Genomic DNA, 25,813 nt, shown 5'->3' with positions numbered 1-25,813 from the left:
GAATCTTTAAGGGCCTTGGCTTCCAAATACTGAAAGAATATGGTACTTTAAACCCTAAAAACAACAGAAACCTCTTCAACTATGTGTGTGTAGGGGGAGGGGGGTGGTTAAGTTTGTTTATTTGTTTGTTTGTTTTGAGAGAGAGCTCATGAGAGCACATGGAAGGGGCAGAGAGAGAGGGAGAAAGAATCCCAAGCAGGCTCCACACTGTCAGCACAGAGCCTGATGCAGAGCTCAATCTCACAAACCGTGAGCCAAAATCAAGAGTTGGAGGCTTAAACGACTGAGCCACCAAGGTGCCCCATTTGTGTGGTTTTAATAGTGGAAGAATAAGAGAAACATCTCACTAAAAAATGCAAGTTTAAGATTTAATTATTTTTTTAAAGTCCTGGTAAGCAATTATTTAAATAGCAGGATATATTTAGAAGAGATGTCAGATGTATGTATGTATGTATTTATTTATTTTTTTTTAATGAATCTTGGGGCACCTGGGTGGCTGAGTCTGTTAAGTGTCTGACTTCGGCTCAGGTCATGATCTCACAATTCGTGAGTTCGAGCCCTGTGTCAGGGCTCTGTGCTGACAGCTCAGAACCTGGAGCCTGCTTCAGATTCTTTGTCTCCCTCCCTCTCTGTCCCTTCCCAACTCATACTCTGTCTCTCAAAAATAAAGATGAAAAAAAAAAACCAATAAAAAATGAATCTTGAGAAAAGGATGAGATATTTCTAAACAACTACAGCAAAACAGCTATTCTGAAATGCCTGGTGGTGAAAGTTCTTCCTGTACTACTGTGTACAAGAGAACAAGGCTGAGCATTTAAGGTGCTCTGCAGCCAACAGGTAGGTGCCTACAGTGGTCCTTCGTCTCCACATGGGGAGGGCTCAGTGGTGGTAATTTCTCTGTAAGGCATTTTTATCTGGAATGTTTTCCTCTGGGAAGAAGGGCAGGCAGTTAGCTTCCCAGTATTCAGGTTGGAGTCTTGCCGAGGTGACTATTTTTCTGCCCTACAGGAAGGGAATTTGTTTATTCCTTCATTCACCTTATTTAAAAAGTATTTATTGAGCTCTGATTACGTCTCAGATACTGTTTTCAGCATTGGGAATGCAGTGATGATCCCAGTGATGGACCTTACTTTCCACTTTGGGTCATCTTAAGCAGGTTTGGGCTCTGGCAGAGGAAAAGTTTTAGGTCGCTCGACCTTTTGAGAGGCATCATAGGCAGGGCAGAATCACCTTTGGCTTTGCTAGGCTCCCACTTTTGTACTACCTCCTGCCTTTCATGGTGTGACTTGAAAAATGAGTAAAATATGGAGGGGTATGTTAGAAGGCCCTAAGTGCTAGGGGAAAAATAAATCAGGGAAGGAGGAGGAGGAGGAGTTTGCAATTTTAGATCTGGTATCAGTCACTGAGGTGTCACTGAAGGAAAGACCCATAGGAGGTGAGGAACCAGTTGAGCAACTGTCTGGGGAAGAGTGTTCCAGCCAGAGGGAACCCCAGCTCTGTGCCAGGAACGCTGGGGAAGCCAGCCAGGGTGGCCAGCCTAGGAGGGCATGCAGTCAGAGGCAAGCCATCGAAAGGACTTTGACTTCTATGCTGTGTTGTGAAAACAGTGGAGGGCCTTGAACACACAGTCTGATAAAGAAAGAGAGGGGGTACTTCCTTCCCACCTATCATCGTCTCAGGTACAAAAACCCTGCTGTGTCTGCAGAAAAACAGAAGATGTTCCCATAGTACAGAGGGCTATAGGACAGGCTATAAGAGCCATGAGCACCTGAAGTGCACGCAAGGCCATGAAGGGACAGGGGCAGGGTGCTCTATGTACTCCCTGCAAGTTCCGTTTTGCAGGGATTCCCTGAATTTCACGTAGCTCCTAGGCTGGTGAAAACCAAACGCTTTCTCTTTCCTTGGCAAAGTCTGATTTGCTTTATCCTGATCAGTAGATTACTGGATTCAGTAAAAGGTTTTCCTGCTTCCTTACAATTCACTGCAGTCTTTGAAATAAGAGGCTGATCATTTCCTACCTAAAAAGTCCTTAAATGTTAAACATCTTGAACCGGATTGCAAGAGATGTTTGTGTGCTGATGCATCACTGGGATAGTCGTGCCTGTATAATAGAGAAAGAAACTTTTCTCCCCTCGAAACCCCAACTTTATTATACTGATGGTTTTTAAATTGTTTCTCTTAACCACAGATACCCTGTTTTTCCTTATGTTAAATACGGCATCTGGCTGATGAGCAGGGTGGTGAGGCCGCCGAGTGAGGCAGAGGTGCCGACCTGGGAAACCGAGGACGATGACATGGCAGAAGGCGACTTAGGGTATGGCCTCGGGAGAAGGCCCAGCAGTATTTATGAAGTGCAAGTTTCACATCTGTCTACATCTAGAAAAAGATCGGATGGAAAGAACTTTAGCCCTCCCCCCTTTCCAGGAACGAGGGAAGAAAGAAGTGGTGCCATTTTTCAGTATTCCAGGCATAAGAGCTCCCAAGATACACACCCTGAAGAGTCCAGCACTTCCCACCACAGACGACAAAGTAGCACTGGTAAAAATGCCTCAGTCCCTCTCCTTCCTTCTTCTCCCCTGTGGATTTCATCAGTGCCTTCGCCCTTGCAACACATGACAATAGGTCACTGTAGTGGATTTTGAGAATTCATCTTTATTCACCTCTTGGGATTGGTGATAGTACAAAAGTAACTCATGTTTTCATTTCCAAGTATTGCACAAATTGTGAACTACAGTAGTTATTCTGCATTAATACAGATAGGTTAGTGATATCAGTGATTACCTACCTTGCTTTTGTGGGTGTGTGATTTAGTGGTGTGCGTTGTCTTTTTTTTTTTTTTTTCTTATTCAAGTATTTTTTTCTTATTCAAGTATTTATTTGGCACCTGTTAGGTGCCAGGGGCAGTTCTAGGCTCTGGGAACAACATTAGTGAACAAAATAGTCTCCATGTGACCGTTCACATTCTAGTAGAGGAGAGAAAAAATAAATCTCCCAGTAGTTAAATGCAGGCATAGTGAGTATCTGGAGGGGTCGGGGCATGCTGTTTCAGGCAAGGATCAGGCCAGGGTCACCTCTCTAAGGAGGTGGCTTTTGAACACTGGAGTGAACTGATGCCCAAGCCTGGTACTTATCTGGGGAAGGAGTATTCCAGGCAGAACATGTATGCTTCTGGTTATTTTAGGAATGTCATGAAATCCTCCCTCTAAAAATTAATCTTTTTTAAAAGTAACTTTTATACCCAATGTGGGGCTTGAACTCCTAACCCTGAAATCAAGCGTTGCATACTCCATTGACTGAGCCAGTCAGGTGCCCCTCAAAAAATGAATCATAATTTATCATAACCCAAAATCAATTATGCCATTTATTAAGGAAAGAACAAAATTCAGAATCACATTGTGATAGAATATTACAACTCCAAAATGGCTGGGAGTCCAGGGGTGACTCCATGCCTACATGGTGGCACAGCTTTTATCTGGCTGAATCTTTTGTAATCCATGTAGTAAAACTTCCCCCACTGGAGTGGAACAGACACAAATTAGAACAACATGAAAATAATGTGAGAAACATGGTTTTAGATTTGCCAAAAGCATGTAGCAGATGGGGATTTTATCACCATCTTTCAGAATCCTTCTTGAAATTAGCATGGGATTATTTATATATTATTCTTTTAATTCCTCATCATGTATAGAGGATGGGTTCTGCTTTGCAAGCAAGATGTTGAAAACAGTACATGATGCTAAAATACCTTTATAAAAATATGAGGAAACCACTGGGATATAAATATGTAACAGTAAAAGTATGAGCTCCTGTGTTGTTGGGTTACAGACTTTTATCTCAAATTAGCCTGGTCCTAGGTAACGATATTGTATTGGTTTCTTATTGCTAATAGGTCATTTCCAAGTCACCACAAATTTAATGCCTTAAAAATTTTAACACAAATTTATTATCTTACAGTTCTATAGGTCAGAAGTCCAAAATGGGTTTTACTGGGCTAAAACCAAGTTGTTGGCAAGGCTGCATTCCTTCTGGAGACTCTAGGGGAGAATCCATTCCTGTGCCTTTTCCAGCTTCTAGAGCTCGCCTGCATTCCTTGGCCCATGGCCGCCATCCTCCATCTTCAAAGGCAGCAATGGCTGTTCAAGTCTTTCTCATACTGCTTCACCCTGACACTGACTCTCCTGCCTCCCTGTTTCACTTATAAGGACCCTTGTGAGTACAGTGGGGTCACCTGGATAATCCAGGTAATTAATTTAATCCAGTCCTTAATTTAATTACACCGAAAAGTCCCTTTTGCCATGTCTGTCCAGGTTCTGGGGATTAAGATGTGGGCATCTTTAGGGCCCTTGCTCTGCCTACCACAAGGATTACTACAACGCAACATGTCATTGCCAAACCAGTGTCACTTGTCCCTCCTTGGAGCCCCTGTCATCAGAGTAAAACCAAGATTTAGGTTTTGCGTTGGAAACCGCCATAGTGAAAGTTCAGAACAGCAAAGAAAAAAATTGTTTCGAGAAGTTTTTAATGTCCCTCAAAATACTCTTTCTAAAAAATCTTTTCTTCCTTTTACTTCTTCTTATTCTTCTTGCTTGCAATTTACTACTTTAATGTTTTTCTATTGCCAGTGAGACCACAATGAAAATGAAGCTCCTGGGAAGCTCAGTTTAATGTGTCAATTGATCACATTAAGGAGAGAATAATTGAAGTTACAGGAGACTTCTAGTCATTCTCCTTGGAAAGAAATTAAATTCAGGTTATTTCTTAGATATTCATATCACTGTATTGATCAAACTTAAGCCAAACACCAAAATTTATTTCACTCACCAACATTCATGTTTTTAAGTACTGTTTTGCATGTAATAATTAACCAATTCGTTAACAACAGTTTAGTAGAGACTCCTTTTTTAAAAGTCTTTTTATTCAAAAGTATGTGTCTTTTCATTTGTGAAATGTTTTAAGCTACCTATTTTTACCATTATTTGGTTTGTTACAGTTCTTTCCTCTTGGCACAAAGCTGCATTTGATATTTTATAAACAGATGTGCTGTATTCAACTAGTTAAAGAATGTATTGAAGTGTTTTTTTTCCCCCTTAATAGATTCTAATTCAGAATTGTCAAATGTCGAATTAAAGCAACGTCTTCATGATACTTTAGAGGTAAGTCCTGTGGCTTCTATAAAAACTCTCATGAGGCACTTGGGTGGCTCAGTCGGTTAAGTGTCTGACTTAGGCTCAGGTAATCATCTCACAGTTCATGAGTTCAAGCCCTGCGTCAGGCTCTGTGCTGACAGCTCAGAGCCTGGAGCTTGTGTTGGATTCTGTGTCTCCTTCTCTCTCTGCCCCTCTCACACACTCTCTCAAAACTAAATAAACATTAAAAAAAATTCTCATGAGAATATAGCCCACTGATGGATATTTTAAGTAATGCTAAGATTGTATGGAAGGCAATGTTGGCTTTCCACATATTCTGCATGAGCCACAGTGTAAAGCTCATAACTTTCAACTGGCCTCCTGTTTCTTATCCTCATCTCTCAAGAAAGCTTTTTACATAAACATGCCCTCCAATTCACCTCTCACCCCTAATCTTTCATGACTTCTCTAATCTGCTCCTGTAGAGAACAGTTATAAACTTCCTTCCATCTGTCTTCCCTGTGCGTGAGGCTTGAAATAAGCTGACTTATTTTAACCTCTTTGAAATCAGAAGACCAGAAAGTATTCTTGGTGCTCTGAGGCCCTGCTGGCAGTAGGAATTTCTATGCGGGGTGCCTGTCTTTTGGGAAGGAGGAAGCCCATCTTAGTGTGTGTGTGTGTATGTGTGTGTGTGTGTGTGTGAGACTTCTGGTGAAAGCTACCATTTTCGTTTTCTAGGGCTGCTGTAACAAAGCACCACAAATAGGTGGTTAAAACAACAGAGATTTGTTCTCAGTTCTAGAGGCTAGCAATCTGAAATCAAGATGCCAGCTGGCCATGTTCCCTCTGGAAGGTCTAGAGGAGAATCCTTCTTTGCCTCTTCCTAGCTTCTGGAGGTTGCCCCTGACAATCTTGGCATTCCATGGCTCATAGCCACTTCACTCCAGTCTCTGCCTCTACTGTCACGTGGCCTTCTCCCCTTTGTGTCTGTGCCCACATTTCCCTCGTCTTAGAACACCAGTCATTGGATTGAGGCCTATATAATCCAGTATGACCTCATCTTAGTCTGATTATATCTGCAAAAACCCTGTCTCCAAATAAGGTCACATTCATAGTACCAGGAGTTAGGATTTGGGCATATCTTTACTTGGTGGGGAGGACAGTTCAACCGATAATAGCTACTATAGCTTTGTGGATGATCATGTGCTTATTTTTGTGCTCTAAAGATTTTTTTCAGATTATTAGCTGTGTGGTCTAGAAGGATAAAAGCAAAAGATTTGGACTTTTAGTTACAACTGGATAGTAAGAGTCTCAGTGTAAAGCCTGCCTGGGCCACTTATGAACAGTGGAGGAATTTCAAACCTCTTTTATAAGGTCAAAGTGCTCAGAGTCAGTGCACACTGAGCTTACATGTAAACTATCCACATTTGGGGTTGCACATCTTGCAGATGGGTAGACTAATCTTACTTCTCTCCTTAGGAGGTGGAAATTTTAAAAACTGAACTTGAGGCGTCTCAGAGACAACTTGAGGGTAAAGAAGAAGCACTGAAAATTCTTCAAAGCATGGTAAGAAGTTATTTTTAAATTTTTAGGTAGTATGGTTTTATCTTTTAAAACAAAAGCGCCTGTGCTTAAAATAGCTTTGTTGAAGGCGTAGATTTTTTTAAAACTTTTACTGAGGTAAAATTTATATACCATAAATTTTCACTTGTTTTCAGCATACAATTTATCCTTACTGGAGTTGGATAACCATCTCTAATTAGACTAACCAGTCTAATTCTAGAACATTTCCCCAGTATTCCCCAGAAGGAACCTCTAATCCATTAGCAGTCCCTCCCCATTCCCATCCCCAACCTTAGACAACCAGTCATCTTACTGTCTTTTGGATTTGTCTTTTCTATTTCATATGAATGGAACGATACGACATGTGTCTGGATTCTTTTAGTTAACATGTTTTTGAGGCTCCTGCATGGTGTAGCACGTGTCAGTACTTTCTTCCTTTTTATTGCCTAATAATATTCCATTGTGTAGATATACCGCATTTGGTGTATCCATTCACCAGTTAATGGGCACTTACATTGTTTCCTCTTTGGGGCTGTTATGAGTAACACTGCTCTATTTGTTCATGTACCAGTCTTTGTGTGGAAAGTTCATTCATTCATTCACTCTATTCATCAGGAGAGCCGAGCGAAGATCTGCTGACTTTTGAACTATCAAATTCTCCATAAAAGGTGGTCTCTGTGGAAATTCTCTGGTTTTCTACTGTCTTAGAATAAAAATGTGAACCTTACTGTGCATAAAGGAGTGATGAGAAATTTAATGTATACGGGTATGATTTTTATTTTTCTTAGGCAATATTTGGCAAAGCCACAAGTCATACTCAAGTGATGCTTCAAAAAACTATGGAACAAAAGAGATCCTTGGAGAAGGTATTTGCCACTTTTAGTGTAGACTTGTTCAAACTACCAAGCTTTCAAATAGCATTTCCTTTAAAAACCACAAGACTAATGGATGTCTGTTTGTTGTGCTTTTTTATACAGTCCCGTCCCTTTTGGAACTTATAATCCAAAACATATTGTTACATGGGCAAACAATTAAGATTTCTTTTATTTCCTCATTTTAAGGTAGTAGGAAGCTTGACACTTACTATAAATTTTCTTTTCTTTTGCTCCTTCTCTGCTTGCTTGGCAGAGCCTGCCTCTTTCTGACCACCTCATTGTCATGAAAATAGTAGTAAGGAGTCACCTTGGAAGGTCTTGTTCTGTTCCTCCTGAACCCTCCCTCGATGGGAGTGTCCTGGGCTCACACTCCCAGGAATGGATTTTGCTTCTGGGTCTGTATAGGTTGGGGGTAGGGGTGATGAGGAATCTAGGTTCTGAGAAGCAAATTTTGAAGCTAAACAATGTGAAATTTTTCTCATAGTAAGTAAGCGTTGGCAAAGCTCTTCTTGAGTGCTAAAGAGGCATGTTGTACGTGTTTTTAAATGTCATAGACTCTTTTTGAACAATAACTAGTTTCTCTTTAACCTATTTCTGTTAAATGATTAAATGGTTTATTTCGGCTATTTACAATGTCCTGAAATGATTTATTTGTAGTAATTTTCCATGAAAAGTCCTATTTTCTTTCTATAGGAAATAAATGCCTTGCAATGGGAAATAGAATTTGATCAGAATAGATTTAAAAATATAGAAGAATCATGGACCCAAAAATATGACAGGTTTGTATACTTTTTTTCTGTACTTTTTCTTTGGAAATCTCTAAAGTGTGTATAATTTATTTACTTACATTTTTATTTTTTTAATATTTAAATAATCTCTACTCCCAGTGTGGAGCTTGAACTCATGATCACAAGATCAAGAGTTACATGCTCTTTCGACGGAGCCAGCCAGGCACCCCATAAAGTGTGTATAATTTAAATGTAGCTTAGGCTTTCTTTTCTCCTGTGAGCTAACTATGAATATTATAAAATTCTTACTGCTTATCCACTTCACTGTTCCATATTTTTCTGTTAGTATTATCTTTTTATGTAATATAAATAAACTATATTTTATTGGGCTTAATGCTCACAGTAGGGTTTGAACTCACAACCCTCACTACCAACTGAGCCAGCCAGCCGGGTTCCCCTATAAACTGTATTTTAAAAAGCAATGTAAGGGGTACCTCGGTGGCTCAGTCTGTTAAGCGTCCAACCCTTGATTGTGGCTCAGGTCATGATCTCACTGTTTGGGAGTTCAAGCCCCACATCAGGCCCTACACTGTGAGACTGGAGATCCCGCTGCTTGGAATTCCTCCCCTCCCCGCCCCCCACATCCACCCCTGCTCTGCTATTCTGCTCAAGCTTGCACGCGCTCTCTCTCACAAAATAAACTTAAAGAAAAAAAAAAAAACTTTAGGGGCGCCTGGGTGGCTCAGTCAGTTAAGCATCTGACTTCGACTCAGGTCACGATCTCATACTTCATGAGTTCAAGCCCCGCACTGGGCTTTCTACTTTCAGCCCAGAGTCCACTTTGGATCCTTTGTCCGCCTCTCTCTCTACCCCTCTTCTGCTTGCACGGGCGTGCTCTCCCTCTCAAAATTAAATAAACATTAAAAATATAAAGGGGCACCTGGGTGGCTCAATCAGTTAGGTGCGCAACTTCTGCTCAGGTCATGATCTTGCAGTTGGTGGGTTCAAGCCCCACATCAGGCTCTATGCTGACAGCTCAGGGCCTGGAGCCTGGTTTGGATTCTGTGTCTCCCTCTCTCTCTCTTCCTCCCCCACTCATACTCTGTCTCTCTGTCTCTCTCAAAAATAAACGTTAAAAAAAAAAATTTCCATTTGCAACTACGTGGATGGAACTGGAGGGTATTATGCTAAGTGAAATTAGTCAAAGACAAATATCATATGACTTCACTCATATGAGGACTTTTAGAGACAAAACAGATGAACCTAAGGGAAGGGAAACAAAAATAATATAAAAACAGGGAGGGGGACAAAACAGAAGAGACTCATAAATATAGAGAACAAACAGAGGGTTACTGGAGGGGATGGGCTAAATGGGTAAGGGGCATTAAGGAATCTACTCCTGAAATCATATGCTAACTAATTTGGGTATAAATTAAAAAAAAAAAAATTAAAAAAAATGCCAGGCAATAAAATAAAAAATAAAATAAAACAAAAAATAAAATAAAATATAAAAAAAACTTGGGGTGCCTGGGTGGTTCAGTCGGTTAAGTGACCAACTTCAGCTCAGCTCATGATCTCATGGTTTGTGAATTTGAGCCCCATGTTGGGCTCTGTGCCTGGAGCCTGCTTCAGATTCTGTCTCCCCCTCTCTCTATCCCTCTACTGCTCACATTCTGTCTCTGTCTCTCAAAAAAAATGAATAAATGTTAAAAAAAAATTAAAAATAAATTAAAAAATAAAAAAACTCTAGGGCACCTGGATGGCTCGGTTGTTAAGCATCTGACTTTGGCTCAGGTCATGATCTCCTGGTTGGTGGGTTTGAGTCCCACATTAGGTGAGTTCTACCTCTCTGTCTCTGTCTTTCCTTGTGCCCCTCACTTATTTGCTCCCTCTCTCTCTCTCCCTCTCAAAAAAACCAAAAACAACAACAAAAAATTTTAGGGGGTGCCTGGGTGGCTCAGTTGGTTAAGCATCTGACTCTTGGATTTGGCTAAGGTCATAATCTCACGGTTCATGGGTTCGAGCCCTGCCTGTGTCAGGCCCTCTCCTGATAGCATGGAGCCTGCTTGGGATCTCTCTCTCCCTTTATATCTGCCCCTCTCCAGCTTGCTCTCTCTTTCTCTCTCAAAAAATAAACATAAAAAAATAAAAAGCAATGTAAGAGCCATGTTTTCCAAGTTATTTTATCATTGGCATTTGTTTTTCATATATCTTTTAAGCAATTTTTATTAGTATGAATTTAGTAACTTTATTTTTTAATTTTTTAAAATCTTTATTTTTGAGAGAGAGAGCGACAGAGCATGAGCAGGGGAGGAATAGAGAGAGAAGGAGACACAGAATCATAAATAGGCCCCAGGCTCTGAGCTGTCAACACAGAGCCCGACGCAGGGCTCGAACCCACGAGCTGCAAGATCACAACCCTAGCCAAAGTCAGACGCTTAACTGACTGAGCCACAGGCACCTCTATTTGGTAACTTTAAATTACAACATACACATATTATAAAGTCAGTCACTGATAAACTGATTTGGTATCTGGGATTATAGATGGCTTTAATACCTAATTTTTAATTTATTATTAACTTTTAGTCTGAGATAACTGAACATGTATAGAAAAGTTGCAAGAATAGTACAAAGAAATCCTGTATATCTTCAAGATTCTCCAAAGTAGAACTCTTTACCACATTTGCTTTAACATTCTGTCTTCTTCTCTATAGTTACATATGTGGATACAGATAGATATCTGAGCCATTTAAGAGTAAGTTGCATATAAGGCCTCATTATTCTAAATACTTCAGTTTGTGTTTTTTAAAAAGGGACATACTCGGGCGCTTGGGTAGCTCAGTCGTTTAAGCGTCTGACTCTTGATCTCAGGTGGGGTCATGACCTCCCAGTTTGTGAGTTTGAGTCCTTTGTCGGGCTCTGTGCTGATTGCTGGGAGCCTGCTTGAGATCCTCTCTCTCCATCTCTCTCTGCCCTTTCCCTGCCCATGTTCTCTCTCTCAAAATAACTTAAAGAAATAAATAAAAATTAAAAGGGACATAACTCTGTCATAACCATAGGAAAATGATCAAAATTAAGACATTAACCTAATACTCTATTTTTTTTAAGTTTATTTGAGAGAGACAGAGAGAGTGAGGGAGGGGCGCAGAGAGAGAGAGAGAGAGAGAATCCCAAGTAGGCTCTGTGCTGCCAGCACAGAGCCCGATGGAGGGGTCTGAATCCACGAAGCCCTGAGATCATGACCTGAGCTGAAACCAAGAGTTGGATGTTCAACTGACTGAGCCACTCAGGTGCCTCCTAATATTCTTGTTTAACCTACAGCCCTTATTTAGATTTGCTAATTATCCTAGTAATAATACCCTTATATCAAAAGAAAAAAAATTCCTGTGTTCTAGGATCCAGTCCAGAATCACGGATTGCATTTGGTTGTCATATCTAAACTTCCGTCCCCTTTAATCTGAAACAGCTATGAGGAGTAAGGGAGGGCGAAGGAAGGGGAAAACATCTGGAACATTTATCAGTGCTTCTTTGTCCTTGACATTTTTTGAGGAGGACAGGGTGGTTATATACTATACTACATTGGAAATGTCTGGTGTTTCTGAATTCGATTCAGGTTATGCATTTGGGGCACTATTACTACTGAAACAATGTTGTGTTATTAGTGCATCATATCAGGGAGGCTGCAGTGTGGATTTGTCCTGTTCCTCGCATATGAATGTTGACTATTTGGTTAAGGGGTGGTATCTGCCCTCATTTTCCACTATAAAGCCATCCTTTTCCCCCTTGTGATTAGTAAGCATCTTGTGGGGAGATGCTGTGAGATTATGTGATTTATCGGATTTTCACCCACTAGTTTTACATCCACTGCTTATTCTGCCTGAAGCAGTCATTACTATGACGGTTGCCAAATGGTAATTTTCTAATTCTGTTATTCCTTCTATATTTATTTGCTAGCATTTTAAGAGCTTTTTTCCTCCCCCATTTGTTTATACCAAAATGGATTCATGATTTCTTGCATTATTCAATGGGTTACTATCATAATTTCTTTTTTGCATACAGTTTTCCAACTTCAGTCAATGGGAGCCCCTTCAAGCTGGCTCCTGTGGCTTTCTGACACCTCCCTGTTATTGTTGGAGCACTTTCTTGCTTTCTGGTACAAGATGTAATAGGCCACTATGCTTACAATATTGGCATCTTTCCAAGGATTCCTGGTTCCTTTTAGCGGGGAATGGTGTTTAAAAATCAAGATCTTAGTGCTAGGTGTGCTTATGGCTACTGGAAGTCATTGCTAAGAGGTCCTCTGAGAGGACGACTGGAAATGCACACGCACACACTGACATATACATCTACCTCTTCATCGCTCTCTGTTCAGAACCCTTGAGTTCACACCCATATCTTCAACTGCAACCCACCACCACAGGGTGCATTTGAGCCTTGCCCATTTCCATATTTGTAACTTCCAGTGAGAAACCTGGCTCTTTTCACCCAATGTTTACTTATTTGTTGTCATAGAATATGCAGAAAGTAGCTTTAGAATTGCTAATACACACCATTGCAAAATCAAACCTACTAACTAGAGTTCAATATTTGTTTGCAGTTTTGTTTCTCGCCTGAGGGGATCCAGTCAAAACAAGTGTTCAAAGCTGACTTTAGTTTTCTTTCTCCTTCTGTGGTTATACAATTCATTTAAGTTCATTTGTTTTTATCTATATTCTGTTTTAGAGTTGTTTCATCATCCTTGTTGATTTATTTATTCGTCTGATCTATTTTTGACCTTGTAAAACACTGACATGCTTCCAAAAGTCAGAACTATTCTGAGGTATACTCAGAAATGTCATTCTCCCCCCAGGGCCCCTACCCCATTCCCAACCTGCCATCTTTCCTTCCCCTCACTATCTATATAGATAACCAGTTACTGTTTTCTGATTTATCATTCCTCTGTTTCTGTTTGCACAAATTGGCAGATATGTTTGTTTTCTTATTTCTCCTTCTTTCTTACACCAAAGAACAGCTGACTGTACATATTCTTTTGCACTGTTTTTCCTTTTTAACAATATATCCAGGAAACCACTCCATTGTGTGGATGTGCCATAGTGTACTCAACTATTCTCCCATATAGAGGCACTTAGATTGTTTCCAGTATCTTGCGGTTGTAAACAGTGCTGCAGTAAACAGCTTTGACATATATATTTTTGTGTTGTTGGGAGATGTACTTCTGGTGTAAATTCTTAGAATTGCTGGATCAAAAGGTCAATTCATATGTAGATTTATTAGATGTTATCAAATTCTTGTCTGTAAGGCTTGTACCACTTTGCATTCCTATTAGCAATGCATAAAAGTGCCTCCTCAAGAGAATATCATAAATCTTAATTTATGCCAATTTAATAGTGTTGTCTTGGTTTTTGTATTTTGTTTTTGTGGCACAGAATCCAGAAAATTCTGATTCAAACACCCAGATTTGCACCTGTCAGTAGACTGCCTTTTAGGATATTCTTCAATTAAGCAGAACTAGCAAAAGAGGTTTTATTATGAAGTCTGCACAAAAAGAGAGTGAACCAGACAGCAAAGCAGGAGCAGGAGAGGGGCAGAGAGAGAGGGACAGAATCCCAAGCAGGCTCAGCACTGCCTGCGCAGAACCTGATGCAGGCCCCAATCTCAAGAACTGTGAGATCATGACCTGAGCCGAAATCACGAGTCAGACACTCAGCTGAACCACCTAGGTGCCCCTAAATTTTTATTTTAAGTAGGTTCCACACCAAATGTGAGGCTTGAACTCATGACCCTGAGATCAAGAGTCGCATGCTCTACTGAGCTAGCAGCCCCCCTCCTTATTATTTTTTATTTCTTAATTTGAGATACTTCTGATTCTTTCTCAGATGAGTATACAGAAGAGTTAAGAGTATGTCCAGAACCTTACCACGCTCTAAATTGTTTTTGTTTTGTGACACATACAAGTTCTAGCTTGTTTTGAAGTAGGAAAAATTTTATCTGGGTTTTTGTTTTCTGATTATGGGATACAAATATTCTCATTCAACAATGAAATGTTAGGGGTGCCTGGGTGGCTCAGTCAGTTGAGCGTCCGACTTCAGCTCAGGTCGTGATCTCAGTCCATGAGTTCGAGCCCTGCGTCGGGCTCTGTGCTGACAGCTCAGAGCCTGGAGCCTGCTTCGGATTCTGTGTCTCCCTCTCTCTCTGCCCCTCCCCTGCTCATGCTCTGTCTCTCCCTGTCTCAAAAATAAATAAAAACATCAAAAAAATTAAAACAACAAAAACAATGAAATGTTCATGTTTTAGTTATTTGGAGGGTACTTTTTTTCCAGGCTAAACTGTGAAAATGCAGTCCTCAAGGAAACTCTGAATGTGAAAACAGAAGAAATTAAAATGCTGAAGTCGGAAAATGCACGTAAGTGAAGAGCGTTATTTTGATGATTGCTTAAGAATATGTTAAAATATCAGTTTTAGTGTCCTATGTTAAGAACATACGTATCAACAGACAAAGTGCTATTATTTAGAAGTAACGTACTTCCAAGAAATGCATCATTACGGTTTTTTTAATGAAAAAATTTTAAGATGAAATTCACATATCAAAATTAACCATTCAAAAGTAAATAATTCATAACACTCACAATGTTGCACAATTATCTAGTTCCAAAAGATTTTCATCACTCCAAAGTAAAACCCTGTATCCAGTAAGCATTTCTCCCCATTCTCCCGTTATCCTTTTGTTTTTCTACTCAGTGTAAAACAAAATGGTAGAGCACCTCATATTTGAGAAACCTAAGTACATGTTTTTTGGGGGGACATTAGTAGGAATGTATTCTAATAGTATTAAGGCTAATACGAGCACTCTTACTTTTTCAAGATATTGACTGACTAGAGACTTGAAAGTTTTTACCTATATGTGTGTACACACACACCCCTTATGTAATAAGTCACCTTATGACAAAAGTTAATAAAAGAATATTAAGATATCTTAAGAATATATTTCTTAAGTTTATTAATTTATTTTGAGAGAGAGAGAGGCAGAGAGAGTGAATCCCAGGCAGGCTCTGCAATGTCAGTGCACACCCCAAGGTGGGACTTGATCCCACGAACCATGAGATCATGACCTGAGCTGAAGTCGTACGCTTAACCGAGTGAGCCACCCAGGCACCTCCAAGATGTTTTAAGAATATTAAGATGGCATCAGCTTTTTATATAATTTTAAGAGATGTGTTGTTTTTTCCTTCTTAGCAGAAACTGTTTTAAAGTAGTGGCTTGAAGGAGACAAAGTTCTAAATCAGGTCATGGGCCTGAGAGGGGCACTTTCTGTAGTCTAGTAAGGGAATAGTGGCAGAGCTCCTGGGTGAGAACTGCACAGAGAAAATGGTGCTTCTCCATACCTGTGATTAGAGCAGATGGGAGATTTCACCTGTGTTAGGTTAGTTGAGGAAAGCAGCAGCCTATAACCACATCCACTCCCTCTCTACCACCTCACTCTGCAACAAGTTGGGGAGAAGTCACGATTTTCTGTTCCAGGATATAGTAGGACCGCTCTTGTTATAAATGGTTGAGAACTTGTGAAAACTCATAATAGAAGTCTAATAGAGTTTGGATAGCTGGTCCATTTGACATTAATGCATGAGATCTCACCATCTGGTGGTCTCAAGATCTAGCAAGTGCAAATAATTTGCATTTGTATGTTCTTTGAAAATCCTACAAATTTTCTTTGAGCAAATGAAGACCAGACTTTGGACACTTCCACATTAAATACAGTAACATTTCATCTAATGTTAAGTATCTGTTATCTCGTTTGATACCCACTATTTTATCAGATTTTCTGGCTGTGCAGTTCTGGTAGGCAATGTCTACATATGCACTGCTTGTAAGAAGTGAGTGTATGATGTTGGTGTAACCAGTAGCTTAGGTGAGGCCGGAGTCAGACTGCGTAACTAACACTCTCTTCTTTGGCCCTTCCTAGTTTTAAATCGACAGTATTTGGAGGCCCTCGCCATGCTGGAGATCAAACAGCAGATGGCAGCTCAGGAACACAAGTGCCGTGATAAATGTGGTTTTACAGAGGTTTCAGGTCTTGAGGTAGGTAGGCAGGTATGAAAGATGAACAAGAGGGAGATTTTCTACTTTCCTTTTCCCCGTCACCGTCTGCGACATGTTCTAGAATAGCACTATACTTAGCAATTTGAGACTGAGGGTAAGAGAGGCCCATTGGTTTCCCCAGGACAGTGCCTCAACCTTACTGGTACCATGCATTACATTCTGGTACACTAGGACATGTGCTGGCCACTTCCTGCCCCATTTCTTATTTTTACAGTTTTAGCATAAGCTGTGTTAGCTGTGTCTCACATGACACAATCACAAGTATTTTTTTAGAAATGGAGGGATGATTATTTTCCTGACATATTAAAATTCATTCATCATTTTTAAGCATGCACCTCTCCCTGGTGGGAGCTGGCAGGAGTAAATGCTGGGCAGCCAGGCTAAGCTCATTCACAAATCGACAAGGTAGATTTTAATATTACTTCAAGTTCCTGGCAGGGATTCAGACCGTAGAAACTGGTGCCAATTTAGAAGTTTTGGAAAAAGAAAAGAAGCAAGGTAGAACTCCTTTATGGATTTGTTCCAAGTAGTAACATTCTTTCCTCATTTGTGGTTGGATCCTGAAATCCGCCTGTCAGTTTTCTTCTATTTTTGTTTCTCTTTCCAATTTCTTTGAATTGCATGCTCGAATATAAATGTGCATGTGTGTAAGTGCCCTTGCGTTTGTGTGCAGCTAGGTAGTGCGACCCTCAGTAATGGGAATAATGTTTTCGGGTTTAAAGCTTGCTGTCCTTGGAGCCTGCCTTTGCCATGGTCCCGGAGGGAGTCCCTGTGCTTGTGCCAAAATGGCGGCATCAGCTCGGAAAATGCTTCTTAAGCTCAAACAGGAGGTAAGTACCATATTATCAAAACACTAAAAGCTTTTTTTTCCTCTCTTAATAGAAGGGAAGTATCTGCAATAATTAGCTTCCTTTTAGTAGTCACTGGCTGTGGAACTTTTATGTGATAGAATTACTTAGGCTTACTTTTATGTGATAGAATTAACGTACAAACTGGATTTTATTTACATGGTTCCAAAATACAAATAGTACTTGGCATGACACTATGGCAACATAAAGTTGTTTGCCTAAGTTTATAGTTAACATTTCCTAAGTTTATGTTTCTTTTCTCTATAAATGGTTCCCAAATTACTCTACTTATAATTAGAGGAAAAAGCTCATGCTTAAAATCACTAGGATTCACAACACTGATAAATGGGGAGATTAACATGAAGCTTAGCAGAAAAACAGCAAGGTATACTGAAGGGACCTTTGTACCAGCCAGACCTAGGTTTGAGTCATAGCTCTAGTATTTTCTATGTGTGTCGGTTTGGACACATATGTTAAAACAGAGAATAATAACTAGTTATTGGGCTGTTTTGCGGAAATAGAAGAGGCAGACATTTAATGTTTAGCACTGCACCATGCAGGTGCTGGCACTTAAATGACAGCTGCCATTATAGTTAATTATAATAACAAATACAAACATGGACCATAATTTTAAAAATATTTTACCTTTATTGAAGGTATGGAATTTCAAGTCTTCAGACATAGGAAAAATAACAGCTAAAAATTAGCAGTTCATTAAGACAAGCATAAGATTACAAAGATCAGTCAGGGTCAGTTATGGCACGTATCTAAAAGGTGACATTCATAATTATTTTCAGTGATACTGTCTAGACTGGCCCAAGGCAGAATGGAAATACAGCCTTTGGCATCCTCCCTTCTTACTTGTTGGGCAGGACACACACAAGGCCTTTCTGTGGTAATGAGGTAAGGTCCAAGAAGTGGATTAACAAGGAATGATCGGGCACCAGGAAGGAAATTTCTGGTAATCTAGTTCAGAGTGGGCACCTACTGTAGAGGGGAATCAGCAAGTACTAATTAGTTTAAGCACATGAAATAGATCAGACTGACAGATACATGCTAGGCAGGAGACTACATTTGCTAATGTTACTCAGCATTCAGGCAAGAATTGTTCTAGTTTTGCATATGACACCTGTCAAACTTTCTTTCAAAACTAGTTGGGACTTTTGCAGAAGAGTAAAGAAGAAGCTTACATAATGGCAGATGCATTCAGAATTGCATTTGAGCAACAATTAATGAGGAAAAATGACCAGGCACTAAGATTGACACAAATGGATAAAATGTGTAAAAAAGCAACAAAATGGATAAATTGGAAGCACCTTAAGGAGGATGGTAAATATGAATTATAATGGCAATAATCAGGTACAATTTTAGTTGTTTTTGATTATAATCAAAGTTGACTATGCACCGTTAAATGAAAGGAGAATATAATTAAAGTATCACAGTTGTGATTTATTAAAAATTTAGCAACTATGGGAAGAAAGGGGGTCACTGGACGTTACATATGCAGATATTGGGATCACCAAAACCATAAAACAGTAGAATCTTTTCTACTACTCAACTATCTCATTTAAGCTACTTAAAAAAAAATTGTTCACTTATTTTGAGAGTGTGTGTGCACACTAGTTAGGGAGGGAGACAGAAAGAGGGAGAGGGATAATCCCCAGCAGGCTCCAAGCTGTCAGCACAGAGCCGGACACAAGGCTCAATCTCAAGAATAGTGAGATCATGACCTGAGCTGAAATCATGAGTCAGATGCCATGGGGTGCCTGGGTGGTTCAGTCTGTTAAGTGCTGACTTTGGTCATGACCTCACTGTTCATGGGTTCGAGCCCTGTGTTGGGCTCTGTGCTGACAGCTCGAAGGCTGGAGCCTGCCTCAGATTCTGTGTCTCCCTCTCTCTCAGCCCCTCCCCTGCTCGTGTTCTGTCTCTCTCTCAAAGATAATTAAAAAAAAAAAAAAAAGACCCTTAACTGACTGAGCCATCCAGGTGCCCCTCAACTATCTCATTTAAATAAGAACATGTTTAGTGGGGAAAGTTTATGAGTGCTAGGTGATTAAAGGGAAACTGCCTAGACGTCATAATGAAAATAGTGAAACTCGGGTGTCTGGGTAGCTCAGTCAGTTAAGCGTCTAACTTCGGCTCAGGTCATGAGCTCACAGCTTGTGAGTTTGAGACCAGCATCTAGCTCTGTGCTGACAGTTTGGAGCCTGGAGCCTGCTTCGGATTCTGTGTCTCCCTCCCTCCCTGCCCCTCCCCTGCTCATGCCCCATCTGTCTCTCAAAATATAAACATTAAAAAAATTTTAACAAAAATAGTGAAACCCAAACATTAAGTATGGCTAATTAAACTTTGCTGAAATGTAGGATTCTAAAAGGAGATGGAGGAGTAGAGGAAAAATCTTAAGTTGGAAATATTAATAAAATACTTTTATAAAAATGAAACAAGGGTTAGGTTTTTTTCACAAACCTATCAAAAGTTAATGGCCATTTTGCAGTATTGTACTGGTGTGAACAAAATATATAAAAATGGAATAACAGAATAAAAATGACAGTTGGAAGTAGATCATCCAATAAAATCAAAGTAGCTGTTATTTTTTAGAAATTTTAGTTTCTCTAAATGTTCAGTATCAGTTTTCGGTGCACCTCACATTGCTTCAATTTAAAATTCCAACTTGTAATCTTTTATTAGTCAAGAAAGATTATATAATTTGTAGGTTTAGATGTTTTAATATTGAAATTCTGAGATGACTATATTTCTAAATATTTTCTAATATGTCAAAACCAATAATTCTAATTCCAATCTTTCTTGTGTTCAGATGAACTTTGGAAATATGAGTCTTAGAATATTAAAAATGAAACTTTTAATAAGATACCTATTTTTAATTTTTTCTCAAGTAGTACATATTCCTAATAATATACAGGTCAAGTGATGTGAAAATAAAATAAAATATAGGGAAAATATAAATAGAGGGAAAATAAAATATAGGGAAATAAAAAAGGAAGCGATAAACATGAACTATGAAAGTAGATAGAAGCAGATCATAAGACTTCTGTATTTAGACTGTTTATCAGGTGGAAGTCAGGGCAACACAGGAAATCCTAACTCTCAACACTGACTCTTAAGGAGGCATTCCACACTATCCTGAAATTAATTTCTAAAATGGTTTTCTGACATGAGACTTACAACAAAAATCCCTGAGCTGGCTAATGTAATGTCTAAATCCCCAACAATCATTTATGATAAATATAAAATCAGCATTTATATGGCTGTTATCTATAATAATCCCTTGATCAAGGCCAAAGGTATAACCTTAGTGTCCAACTCAATGTAGGTGATTCTGCCAGGCAAATATGCAAACATAGTCCATATAGTCTTTTAGGAATTGATGGAAAATGTTAATATCTAGTTCTTTCAAGGACCACAAATGTGTAGGTCCTAAGCTAAGCCCTTGATAGGAGCTGGACTGCCGAATTTTCAAAGGTGTTCTCTTTAAGCACAACCTTGGTGTTCTGTGATGTGAACTGAAGGCAAATCCCTTTGGAAATGTAATTTAATTGCTTGTTTTGATGGAAGATGAGGAGAAGAGTTATGGGAGAAAGAAAACGAAGGAGAAGGCATGGTTAGAACAGTCTTATGAAAGCCTGCCACATTCTGTCATCTGCACAGAAGACCACCCACTGTGTGCATGGAAGTTGGCCAAAAAGTAGTGCTAGACAGACAAAATGGGTTTTTCCTAAGAGGTAGATTAATATTCATTTCAGCACTTGAATACATACTCATTTTATATTCTAGAACGACTGCCTTTCTTAGCTAATGACAAACTTGAAAAACTTTTCCATTAAAAATATGATTTGATAGATATAGTTCCTGCTTTGTTTTCCATTAAGGCCCTGAAGAGACTGGAAGCAGAATTTAAAATAACTGATTCATCTCCGAAAGGCCTTTACAAGTCCATACAAGTGTCAGTAGCTCTTTGTCAGTTTCTTTTTTTTAATGTTTATTTATTCCTGAGACAGAGACAGAGCATGAGTGGGGGAGGGGCAGAGAGAGAGAAAGGGAGACACAGAATCTGAAGCAGGCTCCAGGCTCTGAGCTGTCAGTGCAGAACCCGACGCAGGGCTTGAACTCACAGACTGTGAGATCATGACCTCAGCTGAAGTTGGAAGCTCAACCGACTGAGCCACTCAGGTGCCCCTACTCTGTCAGTTTCTTAGTGACAAGACTGATTCATTTTATTCACGGATTTCAGTAATCTGAAGAGGGACAGGATGTTGCCATAGGTCAGTTTCTTGTATGTGGTTAACATCTTAGAAGACATTAACTTTTCTTGTTGATATGGCAGCTTAGACGAGTTCTGAGAGATAGGTTATAGCATATTTCTTAAGACTACAAATAGAGATGCAGATTCATTCACTCATCAAAGCTAATGAGCACATCAACTTGTCTGGCTTTTCTCCTTTTGTCGAAGTTGCTTGAGGAAGAGGTCAGTGAGTGAGCCCCGGTAGCTGTGGTTTATCAGGATTGTGTGGAAAGGGAATTGTCTTTTATCTGTTCTCCGTTTTCCATTAGACCATTTGCAGAGCATTCCAAAGGCATTCTTGATGTTTTCTTTGTATAAATCCACAATTTTGGTACCTTCTGCTATAAAACTGCATCCTTTCTATAAAGAACATCATCAGTGTACACATTTCAAGATCTGGACTTTTAAACATTAGGTCAGTACCTGGGCTACATGTTTTTTTTTTTTGTGTGTGTTAAAATATACATAAATTTACCATTTTAACCATTTTTAACTTTAAGTAGACTTCATGCCCAGCATAGGACTTGAACTCATGGCTATGAGATCAAGACCTGAGCTGAGACCAAGGCACCCAGGCATCCCCCATTTTAACCATATTTAAATAACATTAACTTCACATTGTTGTGTACCCATCAAGACCATCCATCTTCAGAACTTTTTCATCTTTCCAAACAGAAACTACCCATTAAACACTAACTGTCCACTCCCTTCTCCCAGCCCCTATGCTCTATTATTTAATGACACAGCAATCCTGAAGCATGGAGGCTATTATTCTCATTCAAGAAAAAAAGCACAGAGACCTTGTCCAAGGTCACTGAGTATGGGGCTAAATGAGGATTCAAGTCCAGGTCTTTCTCCTCTAACGCAGGATTTGCATGGTTTAGAGACCACTTGTGGCCTGCAGACATGTTTTGTTGGGTCTACATAGTGTTGTCAAATAATGTTGGTAAGTGGCTGACATTTAACACTGGAAGACTTCACACACACATCTGGATTGCTGCTTCCTCTGGAAGACTGAGATGATCTGGTAATGTGGGCTGCATGCTCTCTCTCGAGGGAAGCTATCGCTGGGAGCCAAGGAGTAGAGCGGCAGGCAGGGCATTGCTCTGGGTCCTTACGCTGTGACCCACTCAACCTCCGTTTGCCATCCTGCCTCTCAAGTCTGTGTTCTCTTCCCACTACACTGATGCCTGACTCACCAGACTTCTCCAGAAGAGAACCACCTCTTGACTGATTTACAAATGAATTATCCTTGGTTCAGACTTACCTCTTTTCCTGGAAGTATATGAGTGAGGGTTTTTATGTTTCAGTTGATTTGCATGTTCAGTTTTAGGATTACCATCACAAGGAAGTAAGAAGACCTTAGGGCAGAAACTGTTGGGTATGCTCCCTTCAGAAAACAGTTCTAAGAAGACTGAAGACCAGGATAATCCTCAGGAAGTCTTTAAGATGCTAACAGAGTTGGTCAGTGTTTTTGCTTTCTCTTGTTAGAAGTTGTGGTTAAGCTAATCTTTTTGTTTCCTATTAATTCAACTCTTTTTTTAAAAATTCCGTTCTTCAGTACTCTGTACTTGCCTTTTATGCCCTTTTCTCAGCTGAGGTACCATCCTCCAGTTTTGATCTTCATCTCCTTAAATTCCCTGCATGCTCTTCCCACTTCTCCCATCCATGTTCTTCCTGTACAAGTTTAAAGCTTCACCTCTGAAAAGAGGGGGCTCCCTGTAATTAACTGCAGGTACCTCTGTCATCTGCATTTACACATACAGTCCACGACAAGACCTTTTACTTAATTCAGGAATTTTTAAAATGTACAAGGCAACTTTCTCACACATTATATCTTGAATCATTATCCCTATTTCATATGACTAAAACTAAAAGACTCATGCTATATGAACATACTTATCTATACAAGAGGGTTAAAGTCATTTATTCACATATAAATATATTTTAAAAATTTCACATATAAAGAACTTCAGCCTTCTCTTGCAGGGGTAATTACATGTTGATATTACACACACACACACACACACACACACACACACACCACGTGTATGTTTTTCCTCTCTCTTCAGATGACCTACAAAAGTTTCAGCAGAAGGAAACTTCTGTTCCTCCTTAAAAAAAAAAAAAAAAGTCCTCAGTAATGTGTAGCATAATACTTGGGTATCGCTAGATTAACTTATTTAATTAATGTATTTACATTGACTGACTTAACAGATTGAAGACAGAACATTCTGAGAAAAAGTCTGATTATAGTTCTATATGCTGTGATTTATTGACTAATTGGCATATTTTTATTTTTTGTCCAAGTAGTTGAATGACAAAGAAGAAGCTTTGGCTCATCAAAGAAAAGTTAGTTACATGCTTGCTCGGGCATTAGAAGAGAAAGACACCACCTCAAATGACAATAAGGAAAAAAATCTTGTGAAAGACAATTTTCCATTAAAAAATGCATGGGGGAAAGTTTCAGAATTCCCTGTACTGCATGATCCTGTGTTTTCAAGTGTTCACATTTTAAGTTCTGCGGGCTGTCTTTGTTCAATCCAGCACCCTCACAGAGATCAGCACTACACAAGAACTCTCAAAAGATCCTGTTCTTTGCCATCAAATATCATGTTTTGAAGATAAATCAGTTGAAATCAGACCTGAGAGCTGTTTATATTATGATACTTTAAAAAAGGACTGTACAAATGTTGCTACATCTTCAGAAGTTGTATGTTTTATGGGTATTTCTAAGTTTTAGAAGGTAGCTTAAATACTCAAATGTTTTCTACAAGAAATTTATTAATATTCTGTGCTGATGGATTTTATAAATTACATTAGTATGCTTTATTAAATTTTCAGTATTTGCCAACATCTTAAAAACAAGAAAGTGATTTCTGAGAAAAGAAAGTTATTAAACTATTTTGATTGACTAAAGGGATCTTTGGCTTAAGCAACAATATAAATTAATGCTCTAAGAAATAACAATGCCTAAGAGTGGCTGCATGATAATTTTTGAAATACATGTATCTTGTTTTATTGCTATTTTTCAGGATTTTCATTTGCCAGAGAAAGGTTACAACTAGTAATTTCCTTAAGTTAACTTCAATAAAAAAGTTATCATGGTGGGACTTTGGCAGAAGTATATTCAAAGCATTGCTAGTTACCTTTATAGCTTCTTTTTTTGTTGGTGTGATGACACTTTGGAGCCAGAACTGTGCAGAATTCTAGCACTTACACCATTCTTTGGTTTTGATGCTGAATTTTAACGTATTGCATAAAATCTTTAATACCTTCTGGGAATGTTGCTATATTAGTAATATCACAATTATGCCAAAGGAAATGCATTACATTGTCAGAAGTTTTAGAAGTTTTATAAAACTTTAGTTATGATCTCTAGTAAAAAAAAAAAAACAAAAAACAAAAGATATATGGCTACATTGAATACTACTTATAGATGAGGTAACAACAGGTAAAATGAAGTAACAATATAAAATAGAAACCATTTATAGTTGTGTTAAAGCAAGAACATTTAGTTGCCTTTAATAAATATTAATAAAAGATGAACTTTGGCAAATAAATTTTGAAAAAAGGAGTAATGATGAGGAACTACTGTTACTAGACATTAAATTGCATTGTCCTGGTAGTAATATAAAGCTACATTATTTAAAATAGTGTGGTACCAACAGGTCAATGGAATATGATAAAGAGTATACACAGAACTAATACATGTAATAACAATATGAAATAAAAGGTAAGGAAAGCAAAGATTTGGGCATGTTCAATAATATCTAAGTGTAAAAAACAATAAAAGCTAGAAATGTTCTTTTTTAATGTGTGTATATGTGTATTATATAAAATGCAGATGCTTAAACTGCTAACATTTGGAATACTCCCCAAATGACAAAGAATCTAAATCAACAGTTCACAAAGAGGGATTATATATGGTAAGCAAATGTGAGGAACTATTCAACAACAGTAGACTTTTAAAAAAACTAAATGATAATGAGATACCAAATTAGGAAAAATCACAAAGATTCTGTGAGTGCTAGAGATGATGAGGGGAAACAAATACATTCATACAGTGTTGATGACCGTGTATATTTGAGAACCTGCATTCAATTTTGGGGGCATATAACTCAGAAGTGAAATTGCTAGATCATATGAAAATGCCTTTAAAATTTTTTTAAGCAAAGACTACAGTTTGTCATAGCAGCTACACCACTTTACATTCCAACCAGTAGTACACAAGGGTCCTAATTTCTCCACATCCTCACCAACACTTATTACTTTC

The 25,813-nt window shown here is 38.9% G+C and overlaps 2 protein-coding genes across 9 annotated transcripts in view; one reads left to right on the top strand and one right to left on the bottom strand.

Annotated features, from left to right (window-relative positions):
• Positions 1–25,813, bottom strand: part of CDK7 (cyclin dependent kinase 7) — an 87,509-nt gene that overhangs the window by 23,604 nt on the left and 38,092 nt on the right. The window contains exon 12 of one of the 7 annotated variants that reach the window (XM_053223617.1): positions 2,238–2,376. The exons of 3 other annotated variants lie outside the window; for them this stretch is intronic. In XM_053223617.1, the coding sequence (XP_053079592.1) occupies positions 2,345–2,376 (32 nt within the window). In that variant the 3' untranslated portion in view covers positions 2,238–2,344. Of the gene's footprint in view, positions 1–2,237; positions 2,377–4,502; positions 4,729–21,613; positions 23,239–23,436; positions 23,652–25,813 lie in introns of those variants that run through there. 3 more of the 7 variants (XM_027040498.2, XM_027040489.2, XM_027040486.2) reach the window with 3 other exon arrangements.
• CCDC125 (coiled-coil domain containing 125) lies at positions 2,229–24,564 on the top strand. Of its 2 annotated transcripts, XM_053223602.1 has the most exons (12): positions 2,425–2,538; positions 3,955–4,209; positions 5,095–5,153; positions 6,606–6,692; positions 7,478–7,555; positions 8,258–8,343; positions 14,613–14,695; positions 16,253–16,368; positions 17,112–17,219; positions 18,392–18,566; positions 22,865–23,001; positions 23,851–24,564. In XM_053223602.1, the coding sequence occupies exons 2-12, from the start codon at positions 4,098–4,100 to the stop codon at positions 24,157–24,159; spliced, it is 1,350 nt and encodes a 449-aa protein (XP_053079577.1). In that variant the 5' UTR covers positions 2,425–2,538; positions 3,955–4,097; the 3' UTR covers positions 24,160–24,564. The 2 variants fall into 2 exon arrangements, with proteins under 2 accessions (XP_026896277.1, XP_053079577.1); XM_027040476.2 differs by lacking the exon at positions 3,955–4,209 and having other exon boundaries at positions 2,229–2,538.

This window comes from Acinonyx jubatus, chromosome A1 (assembly GCF_027475565.1).
Source record: "Acinonyx jubatus isolate Ajub_Pintada_27869175 chromosome A1, VMU_Ajub_asm_v1.0, whole genome shotgun sequence".
Taxonomy (NCBI): Eukaryota; Metazoa; Chordata; class Mammalia; order Carnivora; family Felidae; genus Acinonyx; species Acinonyx jubatus.
This window is presented reverse-complemented; position numbering and strand designations above follow the sequence as displayed.

What these genes read in the sequence shown, in the direction of transcription:
- CCDC125 (XM_027040476.2), top strand. Translation starts at nt 2,229, where the DNA reads ATGAGCAGGGTGGTGAGGCCGCCGAGTGAGGCAGAGGTGCCGACCTGG. An exon ending in TTCTTAAGCTCAAACAGGAG is followed by an intron (nt 17,220 to 18,391) that starts GTAAGTACCATA and finishes TTTCAAAACTAG; the next exon opens with TTGGGACTTTTGCAGAAGAG. An exon ending in TTAAGATGCTAACAGAGTTG is followed by an intron (nt 23,002 to 23,850) that starts GTCAGTGTTTTT and finishes TTGTCCAAGTAG; the next exon opens with TTGAATGACAAAGAAGAAGC.